The sequence below is a fragment of the Corvus hawaiiensis genome, chromosome 7, assembly GCF_020740725.1.
Source record: "Corvus hawaiiensis isolate bCorHaw1 chromosome 7, bCorHaw1.pri.cur, whole genome shotgun sequence".
In the NCBI taxonomy this organism is placed as follows: domain Eukaryota; kingdom Metazoa; phylum Chordata; class Aves; order Passeriformes; family Corvidae; genus Corvus; species Corvus hawaiiensis.
Genome location: NC_063219.1, coordinates 18965549 through 18981782, shown reverse-complemented (window position 1 = coordinate 18981782; position 16234 = coordinate 18965549). Strand labels below are relative to the sequence as shown.

Genomic DNA, 16234 nt, shown 5'->3' with positions numbered 1-16234 from the left:
GCGGGCCCCGCCCCGCGCCGGTGCTGCCGCTGTCCGCGCCGGGCCCGCAGCTCGCCGCCCTTCAGCCCTCAGCATGTTTCCCCGGCCGCCGCCCCGCTCCTGCGACACCTTCGTGGCGCTGCCGCCCGCCGCGCCCGGGGGCCGCGTGGTGTTCGGGAAGAACTCGGACCGGCCAGCGGATGAGGTGCAGGAGGTCGTGCACTTCCCGGCCGCCGCGCACCCGCCCGGCGCCGCGCTGGAGGTGAGGGCGCGGGGCAGGACCGGTCCTGCGGGAGGCGGCGAAAACACCGCTGTCAGCCCTTATCTACGTGCTTAGCCCGCGATTCGGCCGGCGGATCGGGGACGGTGACTCGATGTGTGCTCTGACCTCTTGCAGTGCACCTACATCAGCGTCGAGCAGGTGGAGAGGACCCACGCCGTGGTTCTGAGCCGCCCCTCCTGGCTCTGGGGGGCCGAGATGGGCGCCAACGAGCACGGCGTGTGCATCGGCAACGAGGCGGTGTGGGGCAGGGAGGAGATCGGCGATGGGGAAGCTCTCCTCGGCATGGACCTCGTAAGGTCTGCACAGGCTTTTTTTTTTTTTTTCCCCCCTCGTTTTTGGTAAATGCTACCGGATTTGGAATTTACGTGGAAACGTGGTTTGAGTTATATGGGGATATATGTGCTTTCGCTTTCAGAAGACACCTCTTTCCCTGTTCTAGCCCTGGTTAAAATGAGTATTTCTTGGCACAGGCGTTAGGTTTCTGCCAGGAGCCCGTAAGAAGTATCCGGCACTGTACCAGAATCTGTCAAAGAAATTAGCAAACGTTTTTCTTTCTATAATATTTATACTAAACTGAAACAAGATTTTCAAGAGCACAGGTGGACTTCAGGTACTACTGTTTGGGCCTTTTCCTAGGGTCTGTACTCCTTTCCTATTTCCCCATCTTTCACAAACTTATTTTTAAGTTTTGGTCTCAGCTGCCTATTTCCATGTAAATAACAAGTTCATGTTCCTACCCTATGGGTGCCATGGTAACTCTCATTAACCTGCAGCAGTCAGTCCATTCTTTTGGTACAAGTTTCGCTCCAGTCCAATACCTGCACAGGACTTGTAAGCATTTTGTAGGATCCCTCTCCCTGCCTTTCTGTATTTCCATTTGGTGTTTTTCCCCATGTCAAGTACATAGAGGACCCACTTCAAAGAAGCCCTTTACCTGACTTGTGTTCCTCTTACCAGATCATACAACTGGCAGCTACACATAGAAATACCATTCCAGGTCAATCTGAATACAGGCTGAATAGTTCTATGTGGAGTTCATAGTTCCAAAAATAACATTTTCCCCTTTTTTTTAGGCTTGGACTTGAGAGAGCAGACACAGCTGAAAAGGCTCTTTGTGTCATAGTTGATTTGCTGGAAAAATATGGACAGGGAGGAAACTGTATGGAGAGCCACATGGCATTTACATACCACAACAGTTTTCTGATAGCCGACAGAAAGGAAGCGTGGGTGCTGGAGACATCAGGAAAATACTGGGCAGCAGAAAAAGTAGAAGGTATGGATGATGCTGTTCATTCTAAACATTTCAAGTGCAAGGACCACTTGTAGTTCTCCAGTTTCAATTTACCATTTCATTAAGGCATCAAACTAACCTTGAGCTACATACATGTGCCTGTCAACAACAGGAGTTGCTTCCTAGGGCATGAGTGTGGAGTAGCTGGCAGTTTGTCAGAGGAGCTGAGTGACAGGGGCCTTTTCAGAGTCAGATAACCACTCCTGCACTTGGAAAACAGAGGACAGCAAGAAAGTCAGCATGAGAATGACAGCAGTATGTGTGGTCTTAAGGATGGTAGCCATCCATGACAATTTCATTTGGGGACAGGACTGATGTACTGGGCCCTGAAGTGACTGATTCTTCCAGTGGACTTAGGAGGACAAGCTAGATCTTTGGAGGTCTCAGAGGAAGAATGTAAAGGTGGGAAAAATCAGGATAAAACCTGAAATACAATGTTGGCAATAGAAGCAAATGAGTCAGAAGTGAGTGGCAGTGGAAATTCAATCAGAAAAATACATATAGTTGGGGAGAGAGAACCAAAAATAAACCACCAGACTCACTCATCTTGTAGGAAATTCTTCAGGGCTAATTTGCTTTACTAAGCTAATTGTAAACAAAAGACCAAGAAAAATCATTCAATGTATTAAAACAATTCTTTCCACAACTTACAAACAGGAGGTGTACGGAATATTTCCAACCAGCTCTCTATCACAACCAAGATTGACAGAGAACACCCAGAATTGAAGGAATATGCCAAAAGCAATGGCTGGTGGGATGGGGAAAAGGAATTTGATTTTGCTGCCACGTATTCTTATGTCAATACTGCCAGAATGACCACATCTGGAGGCCGATATTGTGAAGGCTATAAACTTCTGAACAAACACAAAGGTATCCTTTTAAATTTTTTTTCAAGATACGCAAAGTATTTAGTGAGCTACATTAATTTAAATCATAAATGATTATACATCTGATGCAGGCAATCATTCGCATGACTTGGTGAAACAGAACTTACTAGAGTAATTTTTTGCCTAAAAGAGAAGCACTGAACTTGAAAGTTTCTATCCATTTTTGCTAATTTATTGAGGAGGAAAAATTAAAACAAGGGTCAAAACATACAGAGCTACAGTAACAACACTGAGAGGTCACATTATGACCATACTACTAAATGCCCTGCAAGACCTGTTCTGAAACATTTTGATAGGCTACTATATTACTGTATTGCTAAGGAAAAACCTAGAGGCTAAACCAGATTCCCAGAAGTATGCAGCCACAAAGAACCTTATGAACAGCTTCAGTCAGGTACCATTTATGTAAGACAACAGCACAACATTCAGATATGTATCTTGCATTTATTTTTGACATTGATTTTTAAATCTTTGTAGTTTCACTGTAACGGCTACTCTAAACTTGTGTAGTCTACTAAAACACACAAGAGTAGAACAAAATAATTTTCTGTACTCTAAGTAGTCACTAACTCATACACTTACTTTTCAGACTTCTAGAGAAAGAACCTATTACTTCTCTTCTAACTGCATCCATCTAGCAGGTTTTTGCTGTAGCTGTATTCACGTGCTCATTTGAAGTAATGAATCTGAACCAAGATTACATTGCACCCCTTTGTTTCTTTTATTTATTTGGCTGAACTCTGCTAGACCAGGTTTAGCATTTACTTAATGCATCAGAGTGAATTACTTTTGCTATCTTGCTCTAGATCATGTAAATCCTGCATTCATTTTGGGAATTGCAGGTTCTGAAAATTGAAAGCATTTTCATAATACCTGTATTTACTTGTATTATAACAATGCTGAGATTGTATCTGTGTTTTCATTCTAAATCCCCATTTTCAGGCATTTTACCTGAGCCACTTTAAAAATCCCACTAGGTGTTCATGTTATCAGCCTCATATGGTTCACTTTGCTTAGATTTATTTTAAATACGTGCCCTAACTAAAAGCTATTTGGTTTACACCATCAGTAAAATCACTGTTTTTTTCATCCATCTTCCCTGCTTCTTCACTCAGTGGCATTACAGTTGTGGGGTTTTTCCAGGCTGCCTACTATGTGAGGGCCATTCCTAGAGACGTATTATTTATATTTCAAAAAATAGGGAATGTATTTCAGGCATACAAAGTAATAAAGTCTAGTGGAAAATATGCAGTACCTTCTTCCATGCTGGACAGGTTGCCAAGTTGTAGCTGACAAATTGACCATTGCTTCTTTTAATTTCTTTGATTCATCTAGTGCCAATTTCTTTAATTCTCCAACCTTCCCAGCCAAATGTAGGAATACTTAAGAGTGTTTTCTTGCTGAAATGTAGTGCTGCATGCCTGTCTACAGGCAACCTGGGTCATGTATGAAAAAGTAATATTGGAGACATCTGACTTAGCAGCAGAGTAATTATTTCAAGAGGAAACAGCAAGGCACTTCAAAAAAAAATAATTTTTACACAGTTATAACTCACTAAGGAAACATTAAAATATTAAAATGGTAGATGACACCTTCAAATAAAAAATAAAAAGAGTGAGTGAACGAATGTTTTTCTGCCATAAGCATATCCTTTGCTGGTACACCACATGTGAAAATAAAACCATTCTGCAAGTGCTGCCTGTTAGAATATTGGGTGCTTTGGTGATACCATGCCAGTATCTGAGCTTCAACATACACTACACAGCAACAGTGGTATCACCTGAACAGGCATATGTGGGAAGGGTTTTGCTCCTCCTGAGCAGAAGGAGTTATTTTCATAGACACTTGGCATTATACCTCACACAGGTTGCTGATTAAGACTTCTCTACAAATGGATATACTACTGTAGTTGCTGAGCATAGATTGTAATGCCACTCTACTGTATCCTTGAAGAGGATTAATATTAAAAAAAATCAAACCACCCACCAACCCCCCCCCCCCCCCCCCCCCGAAACAAGTGACAGTCCTGGTGTTTCATTTTCAAAGGTTCACACAAAATCCATGCATAGCTGTTACTATTTTTATAATTTCAAAGCAACAGAGGGGTATTAACTCTGTTCAAAATACCATTCAGTATTATAATGATTTATCTTAACTTCCACAGGGTGCTCAAAGTTCAGCATTTAATCCAAGCTATAATTTTCATCTGAAAAGGTACTTTGTGAATGACCATTTGCTTGCCCTATGTAATTTACCTTTCTGGGAAATACCATTTGTCTTTCTACTCTCCCTTTTTTAAGTCACTTTTCTTTGAAATAAATACCTTGGGGAAAACAATACAAGTATATTACATATTAAGGTATGCCATTAGGATGATTTTTTTTCCCCTGCCAACACAGACAAACTAAAATTGGCATTGCCTATTAAAGGAAAAAGCAGCCATTTGTAGGGAACATGTCATTCAGCTGATATTACAAGTAGCTCTGTGGCTAAATAATTGTATTGTATCTTGAATAGACTCTATCACTTCTGAAATAATGATGGAAATTCTTCGTGACAAAGAGAGTGGCATTAACATGGAAGGTGGATTTATGACAACTGGCAGCATGGTGTCTGTACTGCCTCAGCAGCCTAATCTGCCCTGTATTCACTTCTTTACTGGAACTCCAGATCCTGCCAGGTGATGTAGCAGCAAGTAATTTGGATAAAAAATTGTAAATATCTAAATGAAAAAGTGTTGCAATCTGTCTAATTATATTCCTTTTTGCTTAGGGTTGGGGTTTTTTTCCCCCTGAAAAAGCACAATCAGAACGTAGGAGGAACATAATGTACATTATGTACATTAATGGTATCTACCAACCTACTTAATGAAACACTGCTGTGACAATACATCAGTTAGATTGTTTTTTTAATACTTCTTTCTTAAAAGAAGCAAGTAGAAGAATGGGAAAAATACAGCAGTTTACTGACTCAACAATTTTAACAAAACCGTGTCAGTGAAGGATCTCTGTGCTATTTTCTCTTTCCAGGTCTGTATTCAAGCCTTTCATTTTTGTGCCTGGTATTACTCAGTTATTAAAAACTACATCCCCTACATTTGGTCATGATGATCCAGTTAAGAAGAAACCACGTTTTCAGAGTAAGCCAGACCGAAGACATGAGCTCTATAAAAAACATGAAAGTGCTGCTGTAGTTATGGAAACTATCAAGGTACGTTGATTAAATTAGATTTCAATGCAAGCAGGTGGTTTATATAAGGTCCTTGCTCACATTTTGTTAATGTGATACCATTTAATGCCCTTTGATGGATTGCAAAAAGCAGTGCAGTGCCCCAGAAGCCCAGTGCATTGGCATCTGGCAGGCACGTGTTTCTAACACTGAAAATTGCAACCAGCACTGTGCTGGACTGGCAGGCCAAGCCCCAGGTGAGGATCTGTGCTGCTCACCCTGCAGAGCAGCCCCCTGCAGACTCCCACACCAGTCCGATAATGGGGGAATGCTTGAGCAGCCACAGGCACAACTCCTGCTAGGAGTTCTTACAACTATTCAGGCCCCTGGTCTCAGGTGGAAAGGAGAGCTTGCCATTGATCATTGCTTGGTACAGACAGGAAAGGAAACAGGATGACAAAGATAGCTGAACACAAATGTGAAGCAGGAAGGTAGCTGCTTACTTTTAGCAGTAACATCTCTCCTATTTACAGATACATGTTCTCAAAAATAAGTCATAGCCCATTTAAGTTTTGGTAACTAATATCTAAAGCAGCTTTAATTTTTCTTCAATCCATCAGACAGGGAGATGAAGTGAGTGCTAGAGATTAGGAAAGATACCTAAGAAAACCTGTCATGATACTGACTTCTACCAACATAAATGTGTACCCTAGAAACTCTTAAAAGATTAAAATAATAATTTGTTAGGGTGATCACTATGTACTCTGTAGAGTTTTTAGTGAAATAAATGTTTCTTTTCACAGGACAAAGGTAAAGAAATGCTCAAAGAGATACAGGAGTTGGAGAAACAGAAGATAAATCAAATGGAATCAATCCTGCAAAATGGATGTCTTGATGTTAACCAAGTGGTTAATCTTTTTTCACAGTGCGTGGAAGAAGAACTCAAAATATATAGCTAAGAATATTTTTTTAATGTGGTAAAATTTGTATTATAATTGGGTTTCTAATGAATAGGCTATACAGATTAACATCCTGTTTTCAGTATACCACATAGCATGGACAGTTTTAAAGATGCGGATTCATATTCAGGGCAAATGGCTTTTATTTGAAGAAGCAATGCTGAAAAGACTCCTAAGAGCCAGGCAGGGGCTTTGTACATGGCACAAAGCTGTCAGCAGAGATAAACTCTGCCAACAAACAGATGCAATTAGAATGCAATAGCTTGACTAGATTGGAGAAAAAACTCCATCTCTGAATGAAGAATGCTAACACAGATTTGGAGAACTCAGTTCTCCCACAAACACGTGTAGCTTTTGTAGTCAAGAGAATTGTAGCAGAATTTCAGACTACCTGAATTAAAATGGCCATGCTGAAGACTTTCTAAAATGTAGAAGCTATGATGAACACTGAAGAAAAAGGAAAGTGATAAACAAATCAAGTAAGATTGATACTCAATTGTTTGGTAAAACTATTCTAAGATACATTTCATATATGAACCTTCTACTCCTTCAATGTTAAACAAGGGTAAGAGTTCAAGGTATATTAAAAACAAATCATACTTGTAATTTTGCTGTTAGTGATTGTGAAATCTTATTACATGGAATTCAACAATGCAAGCATCCTGTAAGTTACCCACAGATTTCATTTCCCTATTTTCTCCACCCTGATAGTGAAAAATAAACTTATTTATGTACAAGATGATTATTGTCAAATTAATTCTGCAGTGCACTTTATAACATCATGGGGGAGTTCTAAAATGTTTCCTGAATAGTTATCTTTTAAAATTGGGCAACTAGAAAGAAGAGGCTGGGGTACACAAGTATATACATGTACTCAGCAGGACACTTAAAAGTACTTTTAATTTTTTTCACTTCATATAAAGCCTTTTAAACCATGACTTGTTTTGCCAAAGTTAATAGACTATGGACTTAATTTAATCAAGCTTTTTGCTCTGCCATGAACTCTTCCTTCCTGATCCTGTTTAAAAGTAATGATTAATATATGACACCACTTTTATTATCTGTGGCAAGGGACAAACTAAACAAACAACAAAGAAGATTCTGATTTTACCACATGAGCAATAAGTCAGAATAACAAGCATGACTGTAAGGAAAAACAAATACAGCACCCAAAATGCAGCACTTCTGCAAACCATCAGAAGAAAACATGTAATATGAATTGTGCATCAGAGCTGCAGCAGCAATGTGGGACATGACACTGCATCCCCACAGACACAGCAAACCACAGAAGGATCATTCTTTGATGATTTTTCACATGCAGTTTTCTCATTCTGTAAACTGTTCAATACCCCACTGGTAAAAAAAAAGTTAAATATAAAGAATAGATAGTCAATAAAGTTTGCAGAATTAATAATGAAGTTGGCAGAATTTATTCTTTCTGATCCTACAATAAAAGTAGAAATTAATTTGTGATGCTGTGTTCAGATCCACAGCAAAAAACTACTGAGTTAGGAAAGGCTTGTGAACTTTCTAGTTCTAATGACCTAACGCGTACCACGTGGCAGTAGCAAGCAAGACTGAGTGGGAGGTAAGACAAAGTGTTTGAGTTGACTGAACATTTTGTACCTCTGTTGACAATAAAATTGCTTAGAAGTTCAATAGCACAGTGGTGCAATACAGAAGTTCAATAGTCCCGTTTGTTCACTGGAAGGTAGATTTAATAAAAATTTGCTGTATTTATCTTTGTTGTTTTCCTTATGGGATGTCCGGATCTAACAACTATGTATCTTTTCCTATTTTTGATCACGGGCCGTTCTACACTGATTCTTTCATAGCTTCAAAGCATCAGTAAATGCCAGGTGAAACTCTGCTGGAAACCAAGGTATGAATCAAGTTTTCAGGCAGCACAGCAAACCAAGCGAAACAGTTTTATGCTACAGTGCAAAGATTGAAGTCATACAGGAAGAACAACAGTGATGTTGGAGCAGGCCTTTAAGTGAACTTCTTGGCCACTTAATTCTGGGGTGTTAACTACAATTAAGCACATTGATCCAGTTGTAATGTAGGCAGATACAGTCCAACCGTGCCCCTTACTTATGTGTTGCTTTTTCCTTACTGGTCTACAGGATACAAAGTAAAAACAATGTAATGTGTGGAGACAGTTCAAGTGATGGCCAACAGAGTACACGATATTTCAGTACCTTTTTCCTTGGGATTTCATCCTCCTAGAAGACATGCAATGTAAAAACAGAAAATAAAGATGGGATCAGAAATAAATAATCCTCCCTCCCACAACCATATATTAAAAAAAACCCCAAACAACCATAATGTCCCCTAGAGGGCAATCTTTGCATGGGTTTTCACCTAGGAATGCATCTTACAGCTGACTTTAAAAGGTCTAGAGTTTTATGAAGGATGATTGTTGAAATAAAAAAAGTACTAAAATTTCTTACTAGAAAATGAAGTGTTATATCCATCCCTGTTCATTATGACAATTATTTTGAGATTAGTCCTAGAAAAAGGATTCCTCCAGACTTGTTCAATAGGTGTTTTCATGGAACTTAGCTTCCAAGTTGAGATTTATCCCAAACTAATCCACTTTCAAAATAAAGGAAGTCATTGCACCACTGACCACTTCTTTAAACCAAAACTGTTTCTAACTACCAGAAATTCACACAACAGGGTATCAGCTATTGACAGAACATGAGCTTGTCAACTATTCAAAACTTGCTAGTGCTCCTTGGTGGAAGCAAATATTTTCCAGATAAAAGGGATACTTAACTTTCTAAAGCAATTCAAAGTCTATTCTTGGCTTCCAGAAGTACCCAGTGATTTAGAAACAAAGTATTACATCCATGTATTTAATTTCTAGTTTCTTTAGTCTATTTAGTAACCATCACAGATTCATCATAATGGGTATGATATCAACATCACAATGTTGTAGCAGTAAATCTAACAGAATTTGGTGTTGGTGGATAATTAAAGGTGTTCTTGGTATTAGATTTGTAACAGCCTTTTCTAAGCAGAAATTTTGAGCAATTTCTTACTTAAAACAGATATGTTGTGTTCAAATCTAGGGGACAGCAGAGCCATTATAAAAAGGGAAGCGGGACTTTTATGATGAAAATGAGAAAGACAAGAGTGCAAGAACAATGACTATAAATCAAACTGTAAGACTACCCTAAGATCAAATTATTGAATGTTTGAAGAATTAAAAAAAAAACCAACCAATTGTATTTGGTAAGTAGATGATAATGTGAAACTACTTCTAGTAGGGATGTATCTTTGGGTGGACACCATTAACAAGTGCTCTGCTTACTTATAAAGCATCAAGGGTAGATTTAAGAAATACTAGGACTGAAACCCAAGAGCCATGTTCACAAATCTCTCAGAAAAATACATTTGTCATAAACCTTGACACGCACACATAACCCTCTCACACACCACATCACAGCTCAGAACTCTGAAATCAAGGAACAGATTTATTGACAAGTTGCAGTATTTAGAAGCCAGACATACTCGCAGTTTCTGCTCTTAAGTCACACATATCTAATTATTTCAAAATATTTGATGCAGCTGTCTTCAACATTCATAATGGAAACACACTATTGTTTTCCTTTGTGGCCACAGACTGACACAAACATCACTTATTTTGTTGATGGAAAACATTAAAATATACCAGGTTGTACAGCAGCAGGATGTTATGTTTCTGTGCACACTGCAATCAGACTGACAGTAAAAGGAATTATTTTTTCAATGTAAGTCTTGCAGGGAATTATAGCAACCATAAAACAACTGCTTCTTGAACAGTAGCTTATGCTGCTAAAATAAATTTAATTCTTAATACAAGGTAAATGCAAAAGTAGCTGTAATAAAAATCTGGGTACTAAAAAAAAGGAAAAATAGAAGGGGAAGACTTTTTAAAAAATGGATGAGAAGAGTTATTCATATGCTTGAGCAAATAATTTTTAATACCTGGATTCCTTTCCCTCACAACATCAAATTTTTATATAGACATATAAATGCTGTTCTTGCAGTTTTAAAAGGGCAGAATAATGGCTATCAGATACAATACTTTGTCTTTAACCTTTTTAAAATATTGTAGAAGACACACAGGTCCTCAGATTCTGCCTTCAGTGCACAGGAATCTGAATGACACTAAAGTAACTTGCAGGAGGATACCTGAGGTTTATTAGAAACCTGTGTTAGGCAATCTAAATTAGGCAAAAACTAAAACCTAGGATCTTTAGCTACTCTAAACCCTAATCTGGATGTTCATTTAGGTTTCTTTATATAATAGATTTAAAAGTCATTAATTTAATTTTTAAAGTTTTATGATTTAAGAATTTTGTCTTGACTTGCATATGTGTCCAAGGCTTCCATAAAATCTTTACTTGAGGCTGGCACTTCTGAATTAAACTGTAAAGGCTAATTTCAGAACGTAAAAATCTGCTCTTGATAAAGCTGTTACTACCTCCATAAGGCAAACTTTCAGAACAAATTGTGTATTCCATTATATAATTTCCTATTTTGGGAAATTGCTGGATATTTTTATGGTTTTAAGATTTGGTAGGTTTGTACAAAACTGTTACTTATTCCACTCAATATTTGCTCAGCTTTAATCCCCTGTCACAACAATTCTATCTTTATAAGTGGAGTATTTTATCTTTAAGGGAGGAAAAAACCCACCTGATCTGAGATGTAAGCAGCTAAAAAAAGTTCCTGGTGTTAGACAAGAGCAGAGTAGTAAAAACTGAGGTATGATAGAAGAAATCCTACTTCTGTGAAGTCAGGGGGAAGCCTGACTGTCAACAGGCATCAATACTTCATCACACTAAAATATGGAGAACATCCAGCACCATGAAAGATACCTTTCATGGGGTTTTTTTTCTTAATTGTGGTATCAGTCATTAAAGCTGCAGTTATAATGCCTCTAAAATACAACAGTGACACATATCATTTTACTATTTGTTTTGCTCAAAATGGAAAAAAATGCTCTAAATCCAGAGCATGTGGTTTTGTTTAGTTGCATTCTGGTTGGAATGCTGACTAAATATAACTTGCTACTATCTTCTTCAGAATAGACACAAGTAGAACCACATCTCTTAATTTTACAAGGGAAACTAACGCAGTTCTCTGAGAAAGAAATACTTCCAATTTCAGCAGTGAAGGCAGAGGAGGTGGTCCCACTCACCCCTACCTGTCCTTTGCCTGCATGCTCAGGTCAATGGCTCTCAACTGCAACTGATTTCTTCGGAATAAAGCGGTAATACAAGTATTCATCCCGAAATTCAAATTCATTCGTTATGTGCTGGACGATGCCTCCTTTCAGCAGCCTGTCCCCATACACCACAGCTTCTCCTCGGTCAGAGGCAAGGCCAACTTGCATGAGCCAGTTCACCAGGTCACAGCCAAAGAAGATGCCAGTGGAGATCTTTGCACCACACCTGTATGTCAAAGGAATGATTCACCCACATGTTCTGTAAATCTGGTACCATCACTGCACGATGGGGAAAGGCAAGGAAAAACAGCAGGAAACAAGGAAAGACATCGTGATAGTTAAGAGCATGTTAGAAGAGAATTTGCAAATTTTGTATATTAGGGACATGGCAATGTTCACTACCTTTTCCTACAGACATTTCAGTGAGAAGCAATACGTACATACAAAGTTGTTCTAGGCTCGTGCAAAAAAAATTCAATGGACATCCGTAGCATTTTTCCTAAAACCTCACACAATGTAACTCTTATTTCTCGGATACTTACTTCTCATGTACTTCTTACCATGACCCTTTCTGCAACAAAATATCTGATCTGAGACCAACCTGTCCCCAGAAACAGGGATTCCGTTTGAATTTTAATTCTTCTTATAATTTCTGAACACTTTTAAACAGACACTAACTGCTTACATATATTGTAAACAAACCCCATTTATAACTTGCATATCCTTTTAAATATTTACCACATGGGCAGTACTAAGAATAAACAAAACCTTTACAACAAGATTATCTTTTTTAAGCATTTATGAGGCAATGATGCCATCATCTACCTAGTTTCAATAGACATACCATGCAAAAATTTACCTGCAGCAATGAATGTTTCTGGTTATCTAAAACCTACTCTGTGGAACCCAAGCACAGGGTTTCTAAAGGTGACTAAGAGCTAAAAGACAGCATAAGCCAAATTTTTTCCCTATTTTTTTTTGAAGTTAAAAACAGCAGTAACACAGAGCAAGTGTTAAAATCTATTAGCAGATGCAAAAATGAAAATAAATTAAAATCCATGGTTACAAGGTCTCAGTTACAGCACATTCAAATCAAAGAGGATAGGATCAAGTTAGATGAATATTTAAAATGAGAATATAAATGCATTGTTTTAATTCACAGGGAGAAATAAGACATGAACCAAGTTCTGCACAAACGTAATATTACAACAATAAAGAAACAAATGTCATATTTTCATGTATTCTCGGGTGTTTATGTGATTCATAAAAACCATGAAATCCAACTAAATTAAGAACCCTAAGCCCAAGAAACCACAACAGCAGCAGAGGCATGGGAAACACAGCTGTAAAACCTGTTCTATTTCACAACAGACATTTTCTGATACATCTGTCTTACGGAACATTACTGGCTTCTGAAAAGACTGAACAAAATCATGATGCTGCCTAGAACAGTTTTGCAATGTGGGTTTGGACTACCTGACCATTAAAAGACCACCCCACCCTGCCAAACTAGTCCTACTTAAAAGCTTACATGTCAAGAATAGTGTAACTGCCCTGTCAGAACAATTCTTCATGTCTCCATTTCATATATTTAAATAAAGGCAGAATATTTCTTGTGTTCCTGCTGCTTCTGTCTGCATTTCTCTTCTCATCCACCTACACATATCTGAAAGCACAATCCTTGATTTAGGTATCATAATTTGCCCCTGAAATCTTTACTGACCTCATAAATTGAGGCTTAGGCCTCATTAGAGGTATGAGCAAAAGAAATTATATAAAGTCAAAAGCTGTTGAAGCCCTAGACCCACTATAATCTCACACACTGAGTGGCCTCTGAGTACACACTAAAATCAGTTGCAGCAGTTTTACCTCCTATAAGAGCTACATATTAGTAAACATTTACTTACAAATACAGACAGCATCTTACTTTACAAACAAAACAAAGGGAGGGTCTCAATGCATTATTACAGGTATTATCATACACATTTTTTTAGAAAGATTTTATCCTCCAAACTACAGTTAAATGCAAAACCTGGGGAAATCCCTTAATGATACAAAACTTTTTATAATTTATTTAACACCTAGGTGGGATATTACGATATTGCACCTCAATATTTCAGTGTAAGGCTAGAAACATTTCTCTGCTAAGCGTTACATTTTTAATCTGTATCTTAAGGTTTGAATAAGTATGCCACAACAGGAATCACCCACAAAATTAACTGCATTTCATTATTTTCAAAAGGTGAGCTATGTGCTTTGTAACAGCTTGTATGTGCAGGGAAGAACCTTACCTTCTGCCTCTGACAATACTTTTGACACAGTGATCTCTATGATAACGAACAAACTGTTGACAGGTCATCCTGATTTCCTCAGGTACAGAGGCATCTGTATGCCCTGCTGCTTCTCTTCCACCCCAGAAAAACTCAAGTCTAGAAAAAACAAAAAAAGAAAAAAAAAAAGAAAAATTAAAGACAGCAAATCAAGTAGGGGCATTTTTTTTGGAAAATGCAAATAATAGAATGGAACTCCCAGGAAGCTTATCACAACCTCTTTTTGTGCCCAATACTTCACGTATAATCTTCCTAATGTATCTCTATGGCTTTTGAACACAGAGGTGTTATTCTAGGCTTGGGCAGAAAGAAAGTCAGAGAGTAGCTGGGAGCCAGCTCTAGCTGCTGGATTCACATGGCAGCCAGTTAGCGCGAAGGTAAAGGCAGTTTGCACAACTCACTCCTCCACTGTGGAAGTGCCTGTCCACACAAAGCACTTGCATGAGGTTATGAACACAAGGCTTTAAAACAGTGATGATACATTCTGATTCAGCATCCATATCTAAGTTTAATATATCAGCTGAAATTATTTCTGAAGATCCATCATTTGGCAAAAATTTCACCTCTCGGGAGCCTGCAGGATTTTTGTCTTTGAAAGTGTCATGAGGACAGTAGAAAGACCTCGCACACAGTGAACTGCAATTACCTCTCCACAAGTGGGAGAGAAAAGAAATTTGAAAGATTAACCAAATAGGAAATGGAATGCTATAGCACTGAAAACTCAACACCCTTCAAAAATGATTATCAGTAATAATTAAGTTCATAGGTGTAAGTGTAAAGATTCTCTTTACCTTCGCTTGAATGGTAGAATGATTAAATGCTTATCTAAGCCAAAAATACCAAAGCAAATGAAGCCCTGGAGAAAAAAAATATAGAAAAAGCAACATTAAGAAAAACTTTGGTTTCTATAGAACACAAGTTAAAAACTCAGTGTCAAATACATTTCACATATACACGGAAAGTACCCCTCTTCTTTAAGTATCATTCAAAATGCATTTTGTTTCTGTTCTGATTTTTCATTTGGACCTTAAAAAGACATATCAATACCTAACAATCCATCATCTTTACTGAAATAGTTCAGTAAAACTAATGCTGTGACATGCCACTTGACACTTTGGGATAACTGACAACCTTACACAGCCAGGTATGAAATCCTTGTTAATGTCAAGGAAAGAACACACTTAGTGTAATTTGAGTGCTAGAATGCTCTCTACTTAATTCATTTTTCTGTGTAGCTTTTATGTAAAACTACTATCATTAGTTGATAATGCAGTGCATCTTGTAGGCACATGTGCCCATGGAGCTGTAAACTGTTCCTGTAGTATGTGTATTAACACTGCCTGGCTTTCACCTTTGTGGGTAACAAAGCTGCCGTGTGTCAGGTGCACTGAAATAGGCCACGTGCAGCCAGAACCAGCATCCATCTTCAGCTCTTCGCTGTGGGGCTGTCACTGAAACCAGAGATAGGCATTTAAACCTTAGACAGAAAGCTGTCTTGCAACTGGTGTAACTCCCCAGTGAAGCCTTGGTACAAATAAGGCTAAATTCCTACTCAGTTTCCACGAACATTTGGCATTCAGTTGTCATCTGCACCTTTGAAAGTGTTCATAGTCATAGAAGATGTGCATTATCTACTGCAATACCCACCAACAAAGTCATTTTCAGAACAAACATCGGTAAGTACCTGACCAAAATTAAACACAGCACAGAAGAACTGCAGTTCCACATACAGCCTTCCAGGCTCTTGGTTGAACAGCCACCACAAACAGCTGGAGAGATTCTGCAAAGAAAATAGAAAAACAACAAAACCCACAAACATAACCTGACTGTTAAAAATCAAAAGCTGTCTTCTCTTCACATGCTAATAATTCTTGCACAATTTTCATGGTCTCCATTTAAGGAATGATTCAGATAAAGACAAGTAAGAGGGAATAAACACCTTAAAACAATTTTAGTTAGGCTTAATAGCTTGGTGGGAGGGGGATGCTTGGTTGTTTTAAGCATAATAATACAAAACAGCAGTGTAAGAGGTCCTGCCTCTTTACATGTTTATGTAAAGAACTTGCCTTAAGCATACTTAGCTTTCCAACACAACACAGACAGTATTAGCCCAGAC

At 38.3% G+C, this 16234-nt stretch overlaps 2 protein-coding genes across 7 annotated transcripts in view; one reads left to right on the top strand and one right to left on the bottom strand.

The window, feature by feature from the left end:
* Window positions 1-2: 2 nt before the first annotated feature.
* Window positions 3-7306, top strand: SCRN3 (secernin 3). Its single transcript, XM_048309968.1, has 7 exons — window positions 3-241; window positions 377-558; window positions 1336-1535; window positions 2211-2423; window positions 4958-5120; window positions 5470-5650; window positions 6412-7306. Exons 1-7 carry the CDS (start codon window positions 74-76, stop codon window positions 6565-6567), a joined length of 1263 nt encoding a protein of 420 aa, XP_048165925.1. The 5' UTR covers window positions 3-73; the 3' UTR covers window positions 6568-7306.
* A 142-nt stretch (window positions 7307-7448) lies between these two features.
* The window catches only part of GPR155 (G protein-coupled receptor 155), a 29135-nt gene continuing 20349 nt past the window's right edge, over window positions 7449-16234 (bottom strand). For 4 of the 6 annotated variants that reach the window (XM_048309961.1, XM_048309963.1, XM_048309965.1 and 1 more), the window contains exons 13-16: window positions 15803-15898; window positions 14910-14974; window positions 14080-14217; window positions 10030-12014 (exon numbers count right to left, since the gene is read on the bottom strand). In XM_048309961.1, the coding sequence (XP_048165918.1) occupies window positions 11792-12014; window positions 14080-14217; window positions 14910-14974; window positions 15803-15898 (522 nt within the window). In that variant the 3' untranslated portion in view covers window positions 10030-11791. Of the gene's footprint in view, window positions 8793-10029; window positions 12068-14079; window positions 14218-14909; window positions 14975-15802; window positions 15899-16234 lie in introns of those variants that run through there. The other 2 variants (XM_048309962.1, XM_048309966.1) reach the window with 2 other exon arrangements.